Source organism: Hemicordylus capensis, chromosome 4 (assembly GCF_027244095.1).
Source record: "Hemicordylus capensis ecotype Gifberg chromosome 4, rHemCap1.1.pri, whole genome shotgun sequence".
NCBI classification, from domain to species: Eukaryota; Metazoa; Chordata; class Lepidosauria; order Squamata; family Cordylidae; genus Hemicordylus; species Hemicordylus capensis.
In genome coordinates, this window is record NC_069660.1 from 79,231,106 (window position 1) to 79,251,991 (window position 20,886).

Here is a 20,886-nt window from a genome sequence, read left to right on the forward strand (position 1 = left end):
GCCAGTTCTCTGAAATATTTTCTCTGGTTAATATATGTAATTTGCACATTTTATTGCTTTTGCTACTACCATCTGGATCCATTAATGTGTCCCACCATGGCATCTGCCCTCTATTTAAGATGTGATCTGCATTAGCATGTATTAGAAATGCTTGTTCCAGCTAGCTTTCTTTCATATTTGTAGAAAAACAAATAATGACAATTGATGTTTCTTTCCCTGGTTGCAATACTTTTACATATGTCTTTATTGAATTTCACCTTATTGTTTTTGGTCCAGCTCTCCAATTTCTCAAAATTACTTTCAGTGCTGATTCTGTCAACCAAAAATATTTGCAGCCACTCCCAATTTTGTATTTTCTGCACATTTTATATTGCACCCTCCCACCATGACTCCAAGGTTATCATTGTACTTGTTATCTCATACCTTGAACAACTGAAACCTTGAAACAGCTGTTCAACTACAGGTGAAACTCGGAAAATTAGAATATCGTGCAAAAGTCCATTAATTTCAGTAATGCAAATTAAAAGGTGAAACTGATATATGAGACAGACGCATTACATGTAAAGCGAGATAAGTCAAGCCTTAATTTGTTATAATTGTGATGATCATGGCGTACAGCTCATGAGAACCCCAAATCCACAATCCCAGAAAATTAGAATATTACATGGAACCAAGAAGACAAGGATTGTAGAATAGAACAATATCGGACCTCTGAAAAGTATAAGCATGCATATGTATTCAGTACTTGGTTTGGGCCCCTTTTGCAGCAATTACTGCCTCAATGCGGCGTGGCATGGATGCTATCAGCCTGTGGCACTGATGAGGTGTTATGGAAGACCAGGATGCTTCATTAGCGGCCTTCAGCTCTTCTGCATTGTTTGGTCTCATGTCTCTCATCCTTCTCTTGGCAATGCCCCATAGATTCTCTATGGGGTCAGGTCAGGTGAGTTTGCTGGCCAATCAAGCACAGTACACTGTATATTTTTCAGAGGTCCGATATTGTTCTATTCTACAATCCTTGTCTTCTTGGTTCCATGTATTATTCTAATTTTCTGGGATTGTGGATTTGGGGTTTTCATGAGCTGTATGCCATGATCATCACAATTATAACAAATTAAGGCTTGACTTATCTCGCTTTGCATGTAATGCGTCTGTCTCATATATCAGTTTCACCTTTTAATTTGCATTACTGAAATTAATGGACTTTTGCACGATATTCTAATTTTCCGAGTTTCACCTGTAAATGCATATTAAAATAAAATCTTTATCTCACACTTAGGCTCAAGATGGTTAAGAATCCAAACATAAAAAATAATTATTTCAAAAGTAAATAAAATATGTCACGAGAATACCCTCAAAATTCTGAGAATGCAAATAAAAATATGCTGGGAAAGTATCCTAAAACCTGACCCCTTATAAAAGCCACATTCTCTCTCTGTCAGCAGTTGCTGCTCCATCTGCAATATGGGGATAATAATATTCACTTTACTGGATTTTTAATATGCATTATTGGGAGAATACAAATAGATTGAATATTTATATTCTGCTTTTCAACAAAAGTTCCCAAACAATCCTTCACAGTGGTGGCCCTTGTTCTTTGGAATTCATTGAGAGTGTTAACAGGTTAGGTATGTGGATGGATGCTTCAGTTTACATTGTATATTTGGACTTCAAAAAAAGTTTTTGACAAAGTCCCTCCTAAAAACGGTTCTTGAGTAAACTTAGCAATCATGGAATAAGAGGACAGGTTTGTTTATGGACTGATAACTGGTTAAAGAACAGAAAGCAGAGAAGAAATAAATTTAGAATCTCCATAATGGAGAGAAGTAAGAATTGAGAGCCTCCCTGGGATCTGTATTGGGACCAGTGCTTTCTTATTTGTTCATAAATGATCTGAAGTTAGGAGTGAGCAGTGAGGTGACCAAGTCTGCAGATGATAACAAGGTATCCAGGGTGGTGAAATGCAAAGCGGGTTGTAGGGGTGTGCATTAATCAAAATCTGCAACTTGATTGGGGTTGAATCAAATTGCAGACTCCCCAAACTGATTAGTCAAAAGCAGCCAGCTTGGCCGGCTAACTCAACGAATCAGCCCCAAATCACCCAAATCAATTTGGGTGATTCACACACCATTTTGAGGCCCATTTTGCTGAGGATACGGACTTTAAAATGGCACTTTCCCCCCAGGGAGAATTAGTCTACCAATTGGGATTGGTGGGTAGACCAGCCCTCCGCTTGGGACTTAGTGCATCAGCCCACCTCAGAGGACAGTTCTACTCGGGTAGACCTGTCCTCCAAGGTGGGCTGATGTGCCAAGTCCAGAGCAGAGGGCTGGTCTACCCGCATATCCCAATTGGTAGACCAGCTCTCCCTGTGAAAAAAGCACCATTTTGAGGCCTGTTTTTCCAGCAAAACAGGCCTCAAAATGGCCTTCAAAATGCCCAAATCAATTTGGATCGAATTGGGGCGATTCTCCTCAACTCCGAATTGGGCCCTCTGTTATGAGGGTGATTTAATCTAGGGTCATATTTGAGAATTGTCCCCAATTCGACCTGAATTGATTTAATGGTTGATCAAACTGCACAACTCTAGCAGATTTTGAAGAGCTTCAAAAGGATCTCTCTAAACTGGATGAATGAGCAGCAAAATGGCAAATGCAGTTCAATGTCAGTGAGTGTAAAGTGATATATACTGGGCAAAAAAATAATAATTCAAAGTTTCAAATATATACTGATCTGAGCTGGAGGATAGCTGGTCTTGTGGTAGCAAGCATGACTTGTCCCCATAGCTAAGCAGGGTCTGCCCTGGTTGCATATGAATGGGAGATTTGATGTGTGAGCACTGACAGATATTTCCCTCAGGGGATGAAGCCGCTCTGGGAAGAGCAGAAGGTTCCAAGTTCCCTCCCTGGCTTCTCCAAGATAGGGCTGAGAGAGATTCCTGCCTGCAACCTTGGAGAAGCCGCTGCCAGTCTGTGAAGACAATACTGAGCTAGATAGACCAATGGTCTGACTCAGTATATGGCAGTTTCCTATGTTCCTATCAGAAAAGAGATCTTGGGGTCATAGTGGATAGTTCAATGAAAACACCAACCCAGTGTGAGGCAGCTGTAAAAAGGGCTATTGATGCTAGTGATCATTAATACAATCTAGTGATGTGGCCAGTTTTGAAATACTGGGCAGTATCCAGTAATGTAATGTAGTATAATGTAATGCTGCAATCACATTAGTACAACAATTTTTGCCAATCCCTCCTTCGCTCTGCTGCTTTCTGAAGGCTGGGGGACTCTCAGAGACATGCACTGAGGGCAGCAGAGGGAAGGGAGGATCAGTGCAAACTGTAGTGTATGCTAAATGCTCTGACATGAGGGCCGCATTAGTCTGGATGCTGCCCACTGTCTGAAGTTCTGGTTGCTGCATCTGAGACAAAGTCTTGTAGAGCTGGAAAAGGTGCAGAAGAGAGCAACCAAAATGATTATAGAGGGTGGAGCCCCTTCCTTACAAGGAAAAGCTACAGCATTTGGGGCTGTTTAGCTTAGAAAAAAGTCAGTGAAAGGGGGTGCATGATTGAGGCTTATTAAAAGTGTGGAGAAAGTAGATAGCTAGCAGTTTTCATCCCATGAAACTGATTGCTAGGAAATTTAGGACAGACAAGTGCATAATTAGTCAATGAAATTAGACAAATTCATGGAAGATAGGTCCATCAATGGCTGCTAGTCTTGTCTATATTGATGGCTGTATGCTACCTCCAGTTGCAGGGGAGCAATGGCAGGAGAAAGATTATGCCCGTCTCTTAATTGTGGGCCTACCAGAGGCATCTGGCTGGCCACTTTGGGAAACAGGATGCTGAACTAGATGAGCCTTGGGCTGGATCCAGCAGGGCTTTTCTTATGTGCATATGTTCTTCTCTTTGGGGAGTGGAGTGAAAATTTATTTTCTACCTGCTTCCAGCAATTAGATCAAGCAAGTTATTTTTGTTTTGCTGTGCTTTTTCTGATGTTTTGTTTTGATTACCCTGCGGTTGCTTCTCTTTGGTTAGGATTCTTTCCCATTGCTTTTTGGACTAACTTTAAAGGTGAATTGCTTTAATGGCAAATCCTTTTAACTTGTTTTCATTGGCCTACATATTGCATAGCTCTATGAGGGCAGAAGCAGCACTAGCAGACTGGCTGGAAAATAGTTGTGGTTTTTTAATTCCTTCCCCTCCCTCTAAAACTTCTTTTTTGCTACCAGAAATATGTCCCCGAGGGCTATGTGACCCTCAGACATATTTCTGCAAGCAAAAAGGCTTTTGGAGGGAGGGAAATGAAAATCACATCCCCTTCTGCCCATGCTGGGCTGCAGAAGAAGTCTGTAGCTGTTCTCCAGCTGCTCTGCGAGCACACTGCCTTCAGAGCTTTGCACAACATATGGGGTCCACTGTAAACTCCCTTGAGAGCTGCTATGGCTGCAAGGTGGTCTATAAATGAAAGGTGGTTACCTGGGAAAGCACCTTCTTCTGCATGATCCCCATCACACATTAAGACCATCAAGAGAGTTCTGTCTCCATATACCTCCAGCTTGTCTAGCGGTGACTTGGGAGTGGGCCTTCTCTATAGTCACTCCTGGGCTGTGGAATGCACTCCCTATAGACATTTGTGGGTTAACATCTTTACCAGCCTTTAAAAGAGCCCTTATGACACACTTTTTTAGCCAGGCTCTTAATAATCTCTGAATGTTTGAAACATTTAATTGCTGTTTAAATTTTTTAATTGTGGCAATATTTGAATGCTTTAAAATTTAATTGTTTACTAGTTGGTTTTATTCTGTTTTGTAAACCACCTAGAGCCTTTGGAGTCTGGTGGTATATAAATAAAATAAAATAAATAAATAAAAATAAATAAATAAATACAGAAAATAAGTATATAATGGCAGTGAGGCTCTGAACACTCTAAAGCACTGTGCTATATATTATTGTGATTATTTTAGTATCCAAAAGTGTTGCAGTGATAAGAGAATCTGCACCTGATGGAATTCCGTTATGAGTAGTTCTTAGGAGCACTCTTAATGGTTTTGATCCAGCAATGTTGGCTGAAGATGAGACCTCATCTTACAAATGGGTTGTGTCCAAAACTTCCTTTGAAAATTGGATGTTCATAACTCAGAACACATATAGTTCCTGTGAGGAACAACTTGTTTGTCTATGCGGGTTGGTGTTTGTAAATTGGGGACTTCCTTAATTTAGTATGTTATGGAACTTTGTAAGTATGGGTTGTTTGTAAGTTGGATGTTTATAAGTTGGGGAGTGCCTGTATTAGAGTGATTTCTTCATGATAATTGAAGAAGAAACTGACACTTTAGGGCATAGTGGTACCCCCAGCTTGTTATATAATGCTAGATGGTTCATCACTGAACCTAGCTGAGAAGCTAGTGTTGGGAGTGCAGAAGGTTAATAATGCAGATGTACATAGCCTTCGGTTCTTAGCAACAGCAGTTGACACGATCCACAGCCCTCTGGCAATGGGAGGAAGACTGCACAACCCTCTGGAACAGATTACGACCAATGGCAAGGGCTTTTGGAGGGAGGGTAGAGATGCAAAAATTGCTCTCTCTCCATGCCTAGTCCGCTGCAAAAGACGCCTTCAGCACAGGGATGCTGAAGGTTTCTTGCAGACTTGCAGTCCTCCTTCCATTTGCTGGAAGGTTGCGGTTCATGATATCCAGCATCTTTCCTTGTGGCCAGAGTGAGCAGCTCCAGTGACTTCAGGTAGGCAGCAGTTGCTAAGGGTCCACTTGCAATTGCCAGCCATGATTAGAAATGAGGATGTGTACAGTGGGAGAGAGATACCCTCTTTCACTTCTGACTTTTGAGAAGCTGCTTATTAATTCAAAAGCACAATGGGAGGGAGAATGCAAGGAGCAAGGCAGTCTGTTCGGGAGGGGTGTGTGTGCATTAAAGGAACCCACTGTGGAATTAATTGCCACTGCCATTGGAAATCATTCAGAGCCCCGTGCTTTCTCCTTAGAGAAGCAGCAGTTACAAAGTGCTGATTCTGACTGGATATAAAGGGAGGTAGATTTCTAATCATGGTTTAGCCCCTGTGCAGTATTTCCGCTGTGCAGAATGCTTTCCAGTTCTCATTTATCTGTTCGTTACAAGAAGCCTGTGAGATTGGTCATTGTTATTTATTCCCATTCTATAGATAGGGGAATGAGATTCTGAGAAAGTGACTTGCTCAAGGAGGACATAAGAGTGAATCGATGGGACTTCCGCTTGCAAAGCAGGGTGGAAATCCACAGCCTTCATTTCCCTTATGTATCACATGCATAATATGGAAGTAGGCAAATGAAATGTTTCTGTTTACATTTTTCTCTACCAGTTGAACTGATGAAAAGGAGAATGGAGGTTAGAATCCCTATGTATGTATGAAGTCTTTTTTCAAATGTTTTGGAAACAGATCATGGCAGTCTTCAAGCTCTTTTTAGGTTGTTCAATAAAGTTAAGGTTCTTGGGATCGAGATGATTGCAGTAAAGAGGATTCTGCATTGTGACCTGGGAAGGAAGTGCTGTTGCTTCCCAGGTCACAATGCAGAATCATTTTACCCACAATTAAAAAATTGTGGGAAAGCTGGAACTGCTTGCTCAGGCCACAAGGAAAGCTGGTGGTACATTATATTGTTGGAATTTTATACATGATGTTTTTCTATGGGAAATTCACAAGAATAGATCAGAGTTTAGGAATAGAGCAAAGTTGGCTACTTAGCCCAGTGCAACCCCAAGTTCCATTTTGAAAACTGGGGCCCATTTCCATGGCCTAGAACTGTGTTCTGAAAGTTCCTTAGTATGCATAAAAAGTGGTGCTTTTTGGTCTTTCTTCCCCTCTGGAAGCTATTTCCAGAATTCATGATAATGCACCTGCAGATTGCTCCTCTGATGATCACACTGTTGGAAGCACTTATATTCTTGTTAATCAGACACTCATAAGCTGAGAATCCTGTAAGTGATAGTAGACATGGATATAAGAGCCTGTTCATACAGCCATTTCAGCCCTTTTAAAATGGTTGTGTTCAGATGCCAGAAGCCAATCTGGGCTGAGTTCAGTATGTGGTGTTAGCATGCACAGTTTTTGTTAGCAGGGTGAAAATCATGGATGGATTGTAACCTGTGGTTGCTACAACTGAAATATTTGTGTGGTTAGGCCTAAAGGCCTGCCCAGTTGGGGATTTTCCTCCCCAGGAGGGACCTCACACTGAATGAAGTGCTTAACTTTGGAAGTGGCCTTCTCATTCCAGAGAAGTGCAGTGAACTGCGCTTCCTTCCCAGGATCATTTCCTGCCCATCACGGACAGACTGATTGCACCACAGCATACAGGACAGACGAGCTCTCAGGGAGCTTGTGGCAGCCAGCAACTGTACTGATTTCATAACAGACACAGAGGGGAGTGAAAGATGTACCCCTACATCAGCACCATCTCTGCTCTGCTTGGATCTCCAGGAGGTCTGAGCAGGCCTTTCAAGCACAGCTACAAAGCCACTCTTTTTGCTCATGTCCCCCCCAGGTGCAACATGCTTTTGAAACGAAAGATGCAGGAGTGGCTGACACAGCACTTTTCTTTTTCATTTCTCAGGCTTTGATTTGATGCTGATAGTTTGGAGGAGCAGGTAGCCTGGGAATAGCCTGCTCTCGGGAGACAGCAGAACGTAATTGGCCTCTGTGTTTTCAACATTTGTTTCCAGTTGCTAAACTCGAGAACTTCAGTGAAAGTGACAATAAAACATTGAACAAAAAGTTTGATATTATTAATCCACAGCCCCAGCATACCTAGGCCCCATCCAAGATAGTCAGGTGTGTTAGTTGGACTGTTCCGGGTGATTGGTGAACACCCCTAAATGCGTTCGGGTTTTATGTGGGGGATTAGGGAACTGGGGTGGAGCAGCCCCACGTCAGAATGATTTTTGTGCAAAGCTTTGGCTACGGAAAATAAGCTGACAGAGAGGTTGAAGTTCAAAAACAAAGGCTTTATTTGGGGTTCAGAGGTACAGTGGAATAAGAAAGTTGATTAAAGCAATATTACTACCAAAAATAAATTAAAAGATTAACCAGATAACTTCAAAGAGGAAATTTAGCTTAGTGTCCAAATTAAAATAACGTCCAGGCTGGCTAGAGAAAGGAGGCTTGAGAGAAACTGTGTTTTGGATTTTAGAAAAGGAGCAGGGATAGGGAGAGCCCAGAAGGGCACAGTGATGATCATACAGCCTCATCCTTCCTTTAGTGGCAATTGTACTCTCATAGCTCAGGTGCAACCGAAGGACCTCTTTCCTCAGGGATGGAAGCAGGTGATGAAAAACCAAAGGCAGCTTGAGGGTTAGGTAGCAGGGGTGAATCCAAAAGATGTCTGTTTCCGTGCTGCCAGCTTCTAGTAGCAGCAAGATGAGCTAGATGGATCGGGCCAGCGAGAAAGGCCCATCTGGAGGCTGGAAGCATGATTGGCACGCAGAGCAAGGCACAGCTAGATGTTATAGCAGGTGCCAAGTCTAGCATCCTAAACATGGGTGACTCCAAGCTATAGAAACCAAACGAAGCACACTGGTTCAAGGAACCAGGGGCAATTATAGCCCCAAATGTGTCCTGAGGCAACATTCCAGTTGCTCTTCTTTTCTGGGAAAGGCAACTCTGGTGAATCTCAAAAGGATTCATTTTCTGTGTTTGCTGAGCTTGAGTAAAACACAATGATTTGAATGGGTCAAGAGCAACCTGTATGTAAATGGAGTGAATGAGCGTGCAAACACGGTATCTCTCAAGTCAGAAGAACCAGGGGCTTTTATGTACAGCAGGTTTTACCATGAGTTTACGGGGAGGCTTTACTGCAAACTTGAAGTTGTCCCCCAAAACCAGCACAAATAGTCGATTTTTTTACCCCGGATATCAATCAGGCTACACCTTAAGTGGCACAGCGGGGAAATGCTTAACTAAGAAGCCGAAGGTTGCCGGTTCAAATCCCCGCTGTTACTATATCGAGCAGCAGCAATATAGGAAGATGCTGAAAGGCATCATCTCATATTGCACGGGAGGAGGCAATGGTAAACTCTTCCTGTATTCTATCAAAGAAAACCACAGGGCTCTGTGGGCGCCAGGAGTCGAAATTGACTTGACGGCACACTTTACTTTACTTTACACTCTAATGCACAGTGAAAAACCTGAATTGTGTGTGAACTACTCCCCAATAACTCGCAGGGACTTTGGGGTAAATCTAGCCGCTATGTGAATCCACCCTCTCCATTCCGGAGGAGATGTGAATTAAAGGGCTTCAAAAGCCCCATGTGAAAAGCTTCCTGGTAAACTAATTAGTATTTTAAGGAGCTCACCTCTGAGTTCCTATTGCCCACTCAGCTCCTTTGTGATGGGAAGGGAGTTGCATTTGCTGTGCCTTATCTGACTTTCCTGCAGAGGTGATTTAGCTTGTTTGAGGCAACTGCAGAGGAGGGGAAGTAACTGTCTTAGGACAGAAAGACCTTGAGGAGACTAACACGAAAGTTAACCCCGGAGTCTACCTAGACATTCCCAAACATAGGGAAAGGTGGGAGGCTAATCCCCTTTCAATTTGCTTGGCAGCTGCTGAATCTAGATGCTACTGTCCCACTGCCTGCTAAGTGACTGTTCCCCAGTATGCCAACAAATGGGGAGCTCCATGAGGCTCCTGAGCATGTTAAGAGTGAGAACTATAAGCTTGTGATCTCAGACATAAGCAGAGAGGCTTCTGGGAGCCCACAAAGTAGCAGTGCTAGCAACAGGTGTGAGGCAGAAAATGCACACATACACACACCCTGGGGGAAAAAGCCCTAATAATAATTATACATGATCAGCTTTTCTATTCTGTATTTAATTTTTAAATTCCTAACAATTTGCAGAGTAAAGGACCAGCGAAAGGGAGAAATGCTCAGTTCTGAATTGTGTTGTATGTCCTTATAGGTTTCACTTAAGATGTATCCATATCGAGCCTTGTTCTGCTCCTGATTTAGTGTTTTCCTATCAGAATTTCAAGTTCAGAAGATGTTGTCAGGAAAAGAGTGACTGTGGGAGAATCCTACACCAGCAACACTCAAGATAGCTGGAGCTTTGGAATTGTTCATGTATTACAATTAGCTACTGACTCTAACTGGCTTCTTTTTACAGCTGTGACGTACTTCTCCAAGCAAAGACATGAAACATTTGGGCAGTGTGCAAGGGAGCTTTTCTCACCTTTCTAGACAGAATTGTGCCTCTCCATAATGCTAATTTCAACACTGACTGGCAGAATGAATGAATGATGCCTTTGCCTTAGAATGTTTTGCATGTGCAACAGTTTTTCCTAATCCCCATTTCCCTCTGTTGCCCCCAGTGCCCCCTGAAAATATGTCCCTTTGGGCTGGGGACTCTGAAGGACATATGCCAAGGGCAGCAGAGGAAAGGTGGGGGTGGGGTCAGGAATAGAGTGTGTGTGTGTGTGTGTGTGTGTGTGTGTGTGTGTGTGTGTGTGTAAGTGTAACATTCTAATGCGATAGTGCATGCAGAAGGTTCCCAGTTTCCCTCCCTGGCATCTCCAAGACAGGGCTGAGAGAGACTACTGCCTGCAACCTTGGAGAAGCTGCTGCCAGTCTGGGAAGACAATAATGAGCTAGATGGACCAATGGTCTGGCTGAGTATAAGGCAGCTTCCTATGGTATTAGTCTGGATGCTGCCCATTCAGTAATATAATGACTCTGAACACAGATTTCTTAAACATAGTTGCCAGTTATGATAATTCAAAAGGTGTTCTTCTCTCTATAAAATTTAAGCCTTTTTTAATTTTAAAAACACCCTTTTTTTAAATCTAAGGACAACCATTCTCTTTCCTCAGCCATAGTCTTCTCTCTTATGCTCTCTTCCTCTCTCTCAAGCGCGTGCACACACACACACACACACACACACACACACACACACAGGATTCAGTATAATTGCCTTGAACAGCAGTCATTTATCACTGGAGTCTCAATTTCCTTTACAGAAGTAATTCTTCACAACCCTCAGCTGTGTGGTTCAGTCAGTGGCTGAGTGCCAGCCATGCCCAGTGGACCCCTTTGATCTGAAAGTAATGTGTTCAAGCAGAGGATATCACTTGTCTCTTAAGGGGCAAGTTCAGCACACCGGAGGCAACGGGAGAGTTACATGGAATGTGGAAATAGTTCAGTCTTGAAGCTTATTTGCATGTTGCCTTCAGAACAATGGAATGCATGGAATCAAGCTGTCTGCTCCCATGTAGGTAGCTTGAAGAAGGAAGCAGGTTCTGTATTTCTGGAGGCTAGTAGAAGCGACTGGGGATCCCACTTGGCATTTGCCTCCCGTGTCTGGCACTGCTTACCAAAGCTGGGCCAGGACAGAGCAGAAATAACAGCTGCAGGGGAAATGGCTTCAAGAAGGGAGCAAAGTGAGAGGATGGGCCTAGAGCAGGGCTGCTCAACTTCGGACCTCCTCCAGATGTTGCCCTACAACTCCCATATTCCCCAGTTATTGGTCATTGTGGCTGGGGATTATGGGAGCTGTCGTCCAAAAACAAATGGGGTGCCTAAGTTGAGCAGGCCTGGCTTTGAGTTTCTTCCTGGTGGGTACTGCCCATATGGATAAGGAGGTGGCTTTGAAGCCACTGAGTACAACCTCCAGTTGTCACTGTTGCCAGATAACCCACCTGCTCATCCATGCAGGCAGTACAAGTAAGAGGGAAGCAAAGGACTATCTCTGGAGCATCTCTCTCTCTTAAACCAGAGAAGCTTCCATAAGCAGTGCCTGGAAATCACACCCGATTCCCATAACAAGTGCTATGAGGAAGCCTCAGTTCTTGCCATCTGCTCTGACTTTGAGAATGCAAATGGCTTGATTCTGTACATAGGTACGTAGGAAGCTGCCTTCTACTGAGTCAGACCATTGGTCCATCTCGTTCAGTATTGTCATTGACTACACAGACTGGCAGTGGCTTCTCCAAGGTTGCAGGCAGGAGTCTCTCTCAGCCCTGTCTTGGAGATGCCAGAGAGGGAACTGGGAACCTCAGACGTTCTTCCCTATCCCCTAAGGGATATAGTGTCCCTAAGGGATACATCTCACAGAGCTCACACGTAGTCTCAAATGCAACCAGGGAGGTCCCTGCTTAGCAAAGGAGACAATTCATGCTTGCTACCACAAGACCAGCTTTCCTCCTCTTTTGTAGGAATGTAGGAAGCTGCCTTATACCAAGTCAGATCATTGGTCCATCCAGCTCAGTTTTGTCAGTTTTGTCTGCACTGACTGGCAGAAGCTGTACAAAGTTTCGGGCAGGAGTCCTTCCCAGCCTTTCCTGGAGATGCCAGGGAGTGAACCTTGGACCTCCTTCATACAAACAGATGCTCTGCTGAGCTACAGTCCCATCCCCCAAGGGAAGGTCTTACAGCGCTTACATGTCGTCACACACATCTAAGTGCCAACCAAGGCAAACCCTGCTTAGCAAAGGGGACAATTCATGTTTACTGCCGCAGGACCAGCTCTCCTCTTTAAACATTTCCTTAACAGGAGCTAATGTGTTTATCAGCTCTTAAATATTATGATCTGTGGAACCATTGGATGTTATGTCGAAGGAGACTCACTGTTGTAAACCTGTTCTTGAGCAGAGAAAATTTATGAAATTTACTCTGCAATTTAGTAAATTTACTCTGTAAATTTAATTTATCTTGAACCTGCTGCCTGCCCTGAATGTCTTCCTGGTCTTCTCCACTTGCTGCCTGTCTACTTTCATGTTTTAGGCCCTGAACCTGTCCTGCTTCTGTCCTAGACCAGATTCTGTCCTCAGCCTGATCCTTCTATGACAAACTTTCTTGGCCCTGATCTTACATATGCAACTCACAACATGACTGGCTCTTGACATGTATACATTTGCAGCAATACAGAATTTGCTTTCCTACCAGGCCTACTTTTGTCTTTGGGAGGAGATTATAGCCACCTAGTGGCGCAGCAGAGAATTAACTTGCCTAGGGAGCAAGAGGTTGCTGGTTCGAATCCCCACTGGTATGTTTCCCAGATGATGAGAAACACCTATATCGGGCAGCAGCAATATAGGAACATGCTGAAAGGCATCATCTCCTACTGTGCGGAAGATGGCAATGGCTCTGTGGTCACCAGGAGTCGACACCTACTCAACGGCACAACTTTACTTTTAGGCATTAGAGTATAGTGGGACTTACAGTAAGCAGGACATATTATATTAAATAGCATCTCCAGTTCTGGAGGCTGATCAGATGAGTCTTGCTAGCTGATTGCAGATACTGGATAAATTATCAGCTTCTCCCAACAGAAATGGCATCAGGCAAGGCCATGTTCTCTGACTCCTCCATTTGCTACTCCAGGCTCTCTCCAGCTGGTAAGGAGACAGATTGCCACTCTTTGCTGTCAGTAGCTGCAGCTGGGCTGATCAGTCATCTTTGCTCTTTTGCTCCCTACTATTGCTCTGACTGCATGGTGACCACAACCTGAACATGAGGCTGCTGTTTGATAGGCAGTAAGCCTGTCTGAGCCTCAGAATACAATCTCAACCCTCCTGCTGGAGTGGGAATTGGTGCAGACACAGCTGCACATGTAGGGCATAATTATCAAATGTTGGCCCAAACATGGTATTTTCCCCTAATTGTATGTTGCTTTCACAAAAACAGGAACAAAGAGTGCATGTACATAATATGTGAAATAAGTGAAAAATGGGTGAACAGACTGCATGTCACAACATTCAGACTCTCATATTACACAGCAGCTTTGAACAGTTCCCAAATTGCACTGTGCCTGATGGAACAACTTGCTCTTCAGGTTCATGTACTGAGTATCAAGTGATACTTGAGTCCATTACCGCTGCTGAGTACCTCAGTGTAGTTGAGTCCACTGTGTATTGCTGTCGAATGGCATACTGCTGCTGCTGCTCCCTGAAAATGTGTGTTACCTGCTAACTACTGGTCCATATCAGATCACTTTGACTGTTGGGAGTAGACCAGTGGTCTTTACATAGACCACTGGTCCTTTATTATTTTTCAAGTGGGGGCTGCTTTGGCAAAATGACCTTCGGTGTGAGAGCTATTTTCCACTATGCTGACTTCCACACAGTACTGCAGTTTTCTCAGTGAGAGGGCCCTTTAAGAGAGAGGGAGCCCTCTCAAAAGAGCTCTGTGGGGGAAAGTATTAGGAAAAGGCAGAGTATTCAGCTTTGGCTGAAGCTTCGCACAGGCCCAATAAACAATTATGCAGGGATCCGCACTTAGGATTGATGGGAGTCCCCATTGGCCTCTGAAACGTACAATGAAGAAAATTGTCCTCAGACTAGGGATGTGCGAACTGGCTATTTTGCCAGTTTAGTTCAAATCTGGATTGGATTTGAACTGGCCTGGCCCAGTACGGCTTCGGGTTCAGCCAAACCAGGTCTGGTCCTTGAGGATTCCCCTTTAGAAGTAAAGGGGGTACCCCCAATCCCTATCCTAAAGGCACCGGGGGTGTGTGTGGTGAGAGAAAGGGGCCTCTGTACCTTTAGCAGAGGCAGTGGGAGAGATATCAGCGGGGGCTCCTCCAAGTCCCCGCCAGCCTCCTAAATGACAGCCCGGGCTGGCAGGCTGTCATCCATGATTTGTGTGGAGGGCAGATCACTACACAATTTGCATGGTGATGCAAATGGCCTCCGCACATCCGCAAAGGACACAAATATCTCCTGGGTTGTCATTCAGGAGGCTGGCGGGGGGCTTGGAGGAGCCTTCCCCACTGCCTCCAGTGTCTCCGCCGCTGCCTTGCCAGATTCTTAGAACTTGGTCGGGCCGGTTTGAACTCAGATCGGCCTAACCGGCCAAACTGGGCCAGCTCAATTCAGACCATGTTTCAAATTGAGGCAGCTCACACATCCCTACTTCTGACCAACTCAAAAGATTTTTATTTGTTTGTCATGTGTTCGTTTCCACCCGTTCTCATGCCAGTGAACAGCAGGATAGTTGCATGTCCGTGCAGGGTGGAGGCAAGCCTGAAATTATTGTAAACGTCACAGCTTTCCAGATGCTTTGTCCAGTGCAGATGAAGAGCTGAGCCAAGGATAAGACTCACTGAAAGAAGGCTAAACAAGTCTCTCACAGCATTTAGTGGAAGGAGGAGGAGACCTCAGTCAGGTTCTATAAATATTGTCAAGGAAACTGTATCGGTGAAGGAAGAGAATTAGTCACTGTCTTGGTAGCTATGGCCCCAAGCCAAAGCAATGAGGAAAAATTAGAAGATGCAACTGTTCTTAGCAGCAGGGGAATGGGTGGAGGGGAAAGCTCAGATACCCCATAAAAACAGAAATGCATCTCCAGCTTGCACACAAAAAGAAAGTTAAGCTGAATTCCAGAACTGGCAGGATGATGCTTTTGTCAAGGTCAGGATGTGCTTGATCACTGGCTGGCATGCAGATTCTGTCATGATCTTATCTCTTTGAATATAAATTCCATGTGATTTTGTAGGGTGTTTTCAAGGAGTGAGAATTTGGAGGGGTGAGTGCTTATGAACAAAAAGCAGAGCTCAAGAGAAACACCTCAACACAGAGCAACAAACCTCTTGTCCACAGTTTATGGGAGACTATTGTCAATCTAGCAAGGGATCTTCACTGTGAGAATTTGGTGGTTTTGACACATGACTCAGCACGGTCCCATTGTGAGGTTGGGAGTCATTGCTTGGTGGCAGTGCTCTGCATGCAGGAGGTCCCAGGTTCAATCCCTGACATCTCCAAGTAGGGCTTGGAAAGACTCCATGCCTGAAACTTCTGTGCAGACAGTACTGAACTAAATGGACCAAGGGTCTGACTTGATATAAGAAAGCTTCCTGTGTTCCTATGAGGATCTCAGTAGGATCTTCGAATTTCATCGAGAGGTTGTTAATGAAACTGCCCTGGGGTTATTGGTAAACATGCCCAAAATTGTGTTTGGGCTTGCATGAGGAGATTAGCTCAGAAAGGAACAGTTCCATGTCAGATTAAATTTGTGCAAAGTTGTGGACCCAGGAAAAGACTGGACTGAGGCAAGGTTTAAGATCCAAAATAAAAAGAAAAAGTTTTTATTGGAGGGAGGGGGTACAGTGGAAAGAAATGTGTGGTTAAAGCAATATTTATTATTAAAGATATGTTGAACTGCAAAGAGGGTTTTTAGCATAAAGTCCTGATTGTATAAATTCCCAGGTGGCATGAAAAAGAGGCTTTAGAGAGGGAGGCGACTGGATTTAAGAAAAAGGAATAGGGATAGAATTGGGCCCAGCGAGGGGCAAATGTTCATATCACCTGATCTGGACAAAGAAACCTCAGGGCTCCTGGAACAACTGAAGGACTTCGTTCCTCAGAGACAGCTTGGTCAGGGGCGAGAAGGTCAGAGGGGTTAGTTGATAGAGGTGAATCCACGAGAGTGCTTCCTCCCTGGAACCAGCTTCCTATTTTAGCAAGGAAGACTGGACAGATCAGGCTAGGCAAGAAAGCCGATCTGGAGGGTGGCACAAAGAACAGGACGCAGCCTGGCATGATGGCTTGTGAACAGTAAATTGCCCAAGAAGCAGCTGGTGACTCCAAGATAGATTGACTTTTATTAGAGAATGTTTAACATATGGTTTACAAAAGCAATAATGAATAGAATTTTCCGATAAAACACGGCCGCGTACTAACGAATGTGTGGTTGCAAAGGTAGAGAGAATATAGCACTGTACGCAAGTTCCTATGGGTTTGGGTAGACTCCGGTTAAAGGAGTTCAGTGAGAGGAATGTCCAAAAGGTCCAAGGGAGGGACAGATCCCAGCCTCACCTTGCGTGTGGCCGGCAGGGCCGTGCCAGTCGTCTTCTGCCAATTGCAGCCTCTGGGCGTGGGTCCTTGACGGCGGAGGGTCTTCTCCAGGTCCAGGGGGTCCTCCAGGGGTGTTGTCTGCAGGAGTTCCTGGCGTGGTCAGCTGGTACACAAAGAGCACACTGGGTCATGAAATTGGGGCTTGATAAACTCAAAACCATATCCTGGGGCCACATTCCTGTTGTCCTTCTATGTTGAATAGGTATGTTGGGCGGAACCTGCAAGGATTCCATAGTTGCTGATCGCTCTTCCTGAGCGTAACAACACCAAGACTGATTGTCATGACAATAGAGTGCATAGGGAGGTTCCAATAACCCAATCAGTACTTTGAATGGGTACATCTTGAGGTCCTTATTGCTGACTCAACCTCTTTTGTAAGCGGGGAGAGTTACCTCCATGAGCCTTATCTGCATTCTTCCTGCTAAGTTAATTGGCACATTAGCTTGCTGCTATCCTTTGCGAAAGGAGGGGAGGGGCCGAGGCAGTTCACTCCGAGTGCAGAGTGGCCTTGGTTGGAAGTTAACCTGCAACTTCTGGGGTCTATTTAGAGTATCCCAACATAGGGAGGGCATGCATCTGCTCCCCTTTACAATTTGCTTGTTAGTAGCCAAATCTAGGGGTCACTGGCCCATTGTCAACTAAGTGACTTGTCTCCATGTGCCACAAATGGAGAGCTCATGATGCTGTGAGGCTCCTGAACATATCAAGAGTGAGATCTCCAAGCCTGGAGACTTAACAAGCAGGGGGGCCTTCTGGGACCCTGCAGAAAAGCATTGCTAGCAACAAGGCTGATAGTAGCTTAATTTGGAAAATTATGTGGAGTCTTTTGCCATTAATGTGAAGGTTGGTCACATATGCATGTGCATTGCTCAACATATTCTCACTCAGTTACATACCTGTAAATTGGCTCCATTAAAAAGTGTAGTGTTTGATGTGATGTGGGATCTTATGAAAGCTTTTTCTTTGGTATTTGATCTAGGCAGGCTAAATAAGATTGCTTGGTGTAGTTGGCATCAAGTGATGATCACACACATGATCTTAACCCAATGCTCAAACCCACTCTGTCTGCATTCTCCACTCTGCCTGGAAAATCAGTACCAGCACCAGCCTATGATCATGAATTGTTTGGGAATAAATGGGGAGCAGGATAAATGGGGATCTGCTTTCTTAAAAATGTAAACAAACATAAGCGTGCTGTCCGTAGGAATTGTAGTTTTAGCTCATCATTGTTGTTTTTTTCTGTTCCAGGATAGGAGCATTTACATTACATTCTAAAACTGGGAAACCCATGCCATCTGTCTCCAATGGGTAAGTCATGATGAGGCTCCTTCTCTCACATTAGAATTAACCTTGATATGTCTTGCCATAAAATAGCATGAAGTCTATATTAAGTAACCAAGAGCTGGAGGAAGGGGGAGCAGAAAGACTGCTAATTCTGGCACTAACATAACACATTTTACCTACTGTAAAGTCATCATTGGCAAAGGGAAGACAACATTTTCTTGCTAAAGCACACCCATTTAGAAAAAAAGTCTCAGGATTCTCTGAGCCTGGAACCAGTCCTAGTTTTGAGCTGGGGTAGTCCTTTCATTCTGCTGGTGGAACTCCATATGTATGCCTGAAGGTTGACATCTAACAAAATCCTATTACATTATCACAGAACTGCACTAGAGTTATTGGGCTCACCTGTGTTGAAATACTATTTCCATTGGCCGATATCCTGATTAATGCTATGTGTCTGCTTCAAACAAAAGTGCATATGCAGTGCTAAGCTCTGTGCTTCCGAAGTGTGAGTGCACATTGATTTTGGAGCTCTCCACACACTCCAGAAGTGCTTTGTTACAGGGCCAAAACATCCCTGAGGGTCAGGGATGTGTTTCCATACTTCTGAAGCATAGGGAGAGCTACAAAACCATTGTGTTCTTGCTCAGGACTGCCTGAGCTTTGGAAGCCTGGGGACTAGTGTGGGGTCAAGTACTGCATGCACACTGTTGTATGAAGCAGGCACACAGAGGTAGGATGTCAGCCATTGATTCTGCACACAATAGTGATCTGAGCATTATTTTTAGCTGTTTCTATAGCGCTTTTCCAAATCCATTTATTGTAATATAGCAACTTGCCATTATACAAAATCCATCATAAAACAAGCCTTTACACATTGAGCAGTAAGAAGCATCACAAATTGTTGCCAAAATAATGAATTGTGACACCAAGGATTACCAAAATCTCTGTGTTGGTCCATAGTTTGTTTGTTTGTATGTATGTATGTATGTATGTATGTATGTAAGTATGTATTTATTTATTTGAGACATTTAATATACTGCTCACTCCGAAGACTCTGGGGGGTGTACAAAAACATGCAAAGCAAGACAACATTAAAATTACATCTGAATTAAAAAATAAAGTAACTAACAAAAAAGAAAAAAACCAAATAGGTAAACTACAGAGCAAAAGCCTGGCGAAAAAGAAAAGTCTTCAATAGAGATTAAAAAATCAGTAAGGAAGGAGCTAAAGGAATCTGAAGGGGAACGGAGTTCCAGAGAAGTGGGGCAGCAACCGAAAAGGCCCTTGGCCATGAACCTCTCGGAAATTGGGGACTGACAAAAGGGCCATCTGGGATGATCTGACTGGACGGAATGTGACTGGATGGGAGAGGCGGGTCTGTAGGTAGACAGGTGCCAAACCCTGCAAGGCTTTGAAGGTCAAAACCAGGACCTTAACTTGAACTTGGAAGCGAATAGGCAACCAGTGCAATGACTGCAGGAGAGGTGTTACCCTGTCATATTTTCTTTAGTTTTAAAACACATTTTTCTTTAGCATTTATAGCTCTTTTCAGTCTACACAGTACTTGATAATTTCAGTTTCAGTACAGGTGGCTCTCATTTGCATATCTGTGGTCGAGCCATATATTCCCCACCTCGTTACACAGTTTCGCATATCCACGGCTTTTGGCAGTGCAGTTCTGCCCTTACATGGTTGTGCTCTTGCTGCATGTGCTCATGTGTTGTGAGAGGAGGAGGGCAATGGAGTGCTTTGGTCTGACTTTTTTTGGCTTTTAAAAGCCACCTCTGCTAACTTGGCAAAGAGGCACCTTTTAATGTGGTGATTCAGTACCTCCAGTGACTGTTGCTGGTGTCTATCTTGCGTTTCTTTTTAGATTGTGAGCCCTTTGGGGACAGGGATCCCATTTTCTTTATTTGTTATTTCTCTGTGTAAACCTCCCTGGGCCATATTTGGAAGGGCGGTATAGAAATCGAATTATTGTTGTTGTTGTTGTTGTTAATTATTAATTATTATTAATAATAATCAAATTTAGCACACAATACACCAGATCTGACAGTCATCAAGAAGAACTGGATTCTGATAACTGATATTGCAATCCCAGGGGATAGACGAGTTGGCAAAAAACAACTGGAGAAAATAACTAAATACAAGGACCTTCAGAGTGAAACTGAGCGGCTCTGGAAAAAGAAAACAATAGTGGTGCCAATAGTGGTTGGTGCCCTTGGTGCGGTGCCAAAAGAACTTGAACACCATCTTGACATCTTGGGCATCAATAAAATTACAACACATCAGCTACAGAAGGCCACACTACTCAGAGCCACACGAATACTACGACGCTATCTTTAATTTTTCTTTAGTTATCCTAGACCCTTGGAAAGGGCCCGATAACTAAAGTACCAAATCCAGTCAATAACATCTGATAGACTGTGTGTAAATAGATAATAATAATACCTGTTTGACTGTGTAAACAAGAAATAATAATAATAATAATAATAATAAAAAATAATTTGGGGTCGCATTTGGCAGCCTTTGGTATCCTTAAGCAGCCATTGGGAGACTTTAGGAGCCATTGCTCTGGAACTTTTGGAGGCTTCTTGGAGCCATTTTCTGGAGCCACTTGCAGCTTTGTGCTGCCCTTGTAAAATGCTAATTATCACTTCTATAAATTTAATTTTAATTTTGATGAAATTTTATTTTTTTTCAAATTAAAAATTGACTTTAATTCTCCATTGAAAATTGATTCTCCTCTCCCTCCTTGATTCTCACACA

At 43.7% G+C, this 20,886-nt stretch overlaps 1 protein-coding gene across 8 annotated transcripts in view; it reads left to right on the forward strand.

The window, feature by feature from the left end:
• CPNE5 (copine 5) overlaps positions 1-20,886 on the forward strand; it is a 213,656-nt gene that overhangs the window by 82,637 nt on the left and 110,133 nt on the right. For 7 of the 8 annotated variants that reach the window (XM_053246512.1, XM_053246513.1, XM_053246507.1 and 4 more), the window contains one exon: positions 18,082-18,141. In XM_053246512.1, coding sequence (XP_053102487.1) covers positions 18,082-18,141 — 60 coding nt within the window. Of the gene's footprint in view, positions 1-7,605; positions 7,758-18,081; positions 18,142-20,886 lie in introns of those variants that run through there. The other variant, XM_053246515.1, reaches the window with a different exon arrangement.